General features: G+C 41.5%; 1 protein-coding gene across 1 annotated transcript in view; it reads right to left on the bottom strand.

Annotated features, from left to right (window-relative positions):
• The window catches only part of LOC123973614 (histone-arginine methyltransferase CARM1-like), a 12,764-nt gene continuing 10,990 nt past the window's right edge, over window positions 1-1,774 (bottom strand). Inside the window, exons 10-12 of the mRNA XM_046053797.1 lie at window positions 1,150-1,190; window positions 622-759; window positions 1-412 (exon numbers count right to left, since the gene is read on the bottom strand). Of these exons, the coding sequence (XP_045909753.1) occupies window positions 256-412; window positions 622-759; window positions 1,150-1,190 (336 nt within the window). The 3' untranslated portion in view covers window positions 1-255. The remainder of the gene's footprint in view (window positions 413-621; window positions 760-1,149; window positions 1,191-1,774) is intronic.

Genomic DNA, 1,774 nt, shown 5'->3' on the forward strand with positions numbered 1-1,774 from the left:
TTTCAACGGTTTTCTAGATACAAACAGAGCAGTGAGTGACAGTTTTGCTTTTTAAAAAAAAGCAGATGAGAGGAAGAGAGCCAGGCAGCAGAGCAGGTTTTAACATTTGTTTTATTTGTTTCCAATAGTCATGAAATGAGTGAGAGTAAAATTATATATAATATAGTATTGTCTTATCATCACCAAATCATGCCTCAATTTTTGTGGGGAATAATAACCCGATGTCCACTAAAATAAAAAATTGTTATTACTTTTTTATATGTAGAAAAAAAAAAATACTTTTAGTGTTAAATGTATGAGAGCAAAAAAAAAAAGGAGTAACCTGAAGAATGGGTTTTTGAGGTCCAGGATGTTTCCAGATCTGAAGCCTGATTGGTCGACTGTGGCTGTGATGTGGATGTCATAGCTCTGCCTGTAACATGGGAGAGGTAAATGTTCATGATTATTTAACAGAGCTTTCACTAGTTTGACTGACTGATCTTGAACTGTTGTGAACCAAACACTAGCAGAGACAAGACGCATGGAAACTGACATTATAGAGCAGCCATCTAACATTAATTAAACTCATTGATTTTCACTTGAAATTTGGAAAAAGCAGGCTTGGTGGAAGCACAGGTGTACCTGCTGTTAGCGATCAGCAGGACAGTCCCAGACAGAGTTTGTCCCAGCTTGGCGAAGAGCGGCGTCTGAAGCAAACACCTGACCTGATACCAGCGGGTCAGAGGCTCAGTGGGAGCTGTGGAGAGCCACACTGTTGACCTGCAGAGACAGACAGAAGTTTAAACCAAAGCTAGCTAGAATGATATTTAGAAATACATTATTTAAATAATCTCAGGCATTAAAAAGCCTTTGCATTTACAGTGGGTACGGAAAGTATTCAGACCCCTTTAAATTTTTCACTCTTTGTTTCATTGCAGCCATTTTCCAAAAATCAAAAAAGTTCATTTTATTTCTCAGTAATGTACACTCAGCACCCCATCTTGACAGAAAAAAAAAACAGAAATGTAGAAACTTTTGCAAATTTATTAAAAAAGAAAATCTGAAATATCACATAAGTATTCAGACCCTTTGCTCAGTATTTAGTAGAAGCACCCTTTTGATCTAATACAGCCATGAGTCGTTTTGGGAAAGATGCAACAAGTTTTTCACATCTGGATTTGGGTATCCTCTGCCATTCCTCCTTGCAGATCCTCTCCAGTTCTGTCAGGTTGGATGGTAAACGTTGGTGGACAGCCATTTTCAGGTCTCTCCAGAGATGCTCAATTGGGTTTAAGTCAGGGCTCTGGCTGGGCCATTCTTCATTGTCTTGTTGGAAGGTAAACCTTCGGCCCAGTCTGAGGTCCAGAGCACTCTGGAAAAGGTTTTCGTCCAGGATATCCCTGTACTTGGCCGCATTCATCTTTCCCTCAATTGCAACCAGTCGTCCTGTCCCTGCAGCTGAAAAACACCCCCACAGCATGATGCTGCCACCACCATGCTTCACTGTTGAGACTGTATTGGACAGGTGATGAGCAGTGCCTGGTTTTCTCCACACATACCGCTTAGAATTAAGGCCAAAAAGTTCTATCTTGGTCTCATCAGACCAGAGGATCTTATTTATCACCATCTTGGAGTCCTTCGGGTGTTTTTTAGCAAACTCCATGCGGGCTTTCATGTGTCTTGCACTGAGGAGAGGCTTCCGTCGGGCCACTCTGCCATAAAGCCCCGACTGGTGGATTGCTGCAGTGATGGTTGACTTACTACAACTTTCTCCCATCTCCCGACTGCATCTCTG

This window comes from Micropterus dolomieu, linkage group LG01 (genome assembly GCF_021292245.1).
Source record: "Micropterus dolomieu isolate WLL.071019.BEF.003 ecotype Adirondacks linkage group LG01, ASM2129224v1, whole genome shotgun sequence".
NCBI classification, from domain to species: Eukaryota; Metazoa; Chordata; class Actinopteri; order Centrarchiformes; family Centrarchidae; genus Micropterus; species Micropterus dolomieu.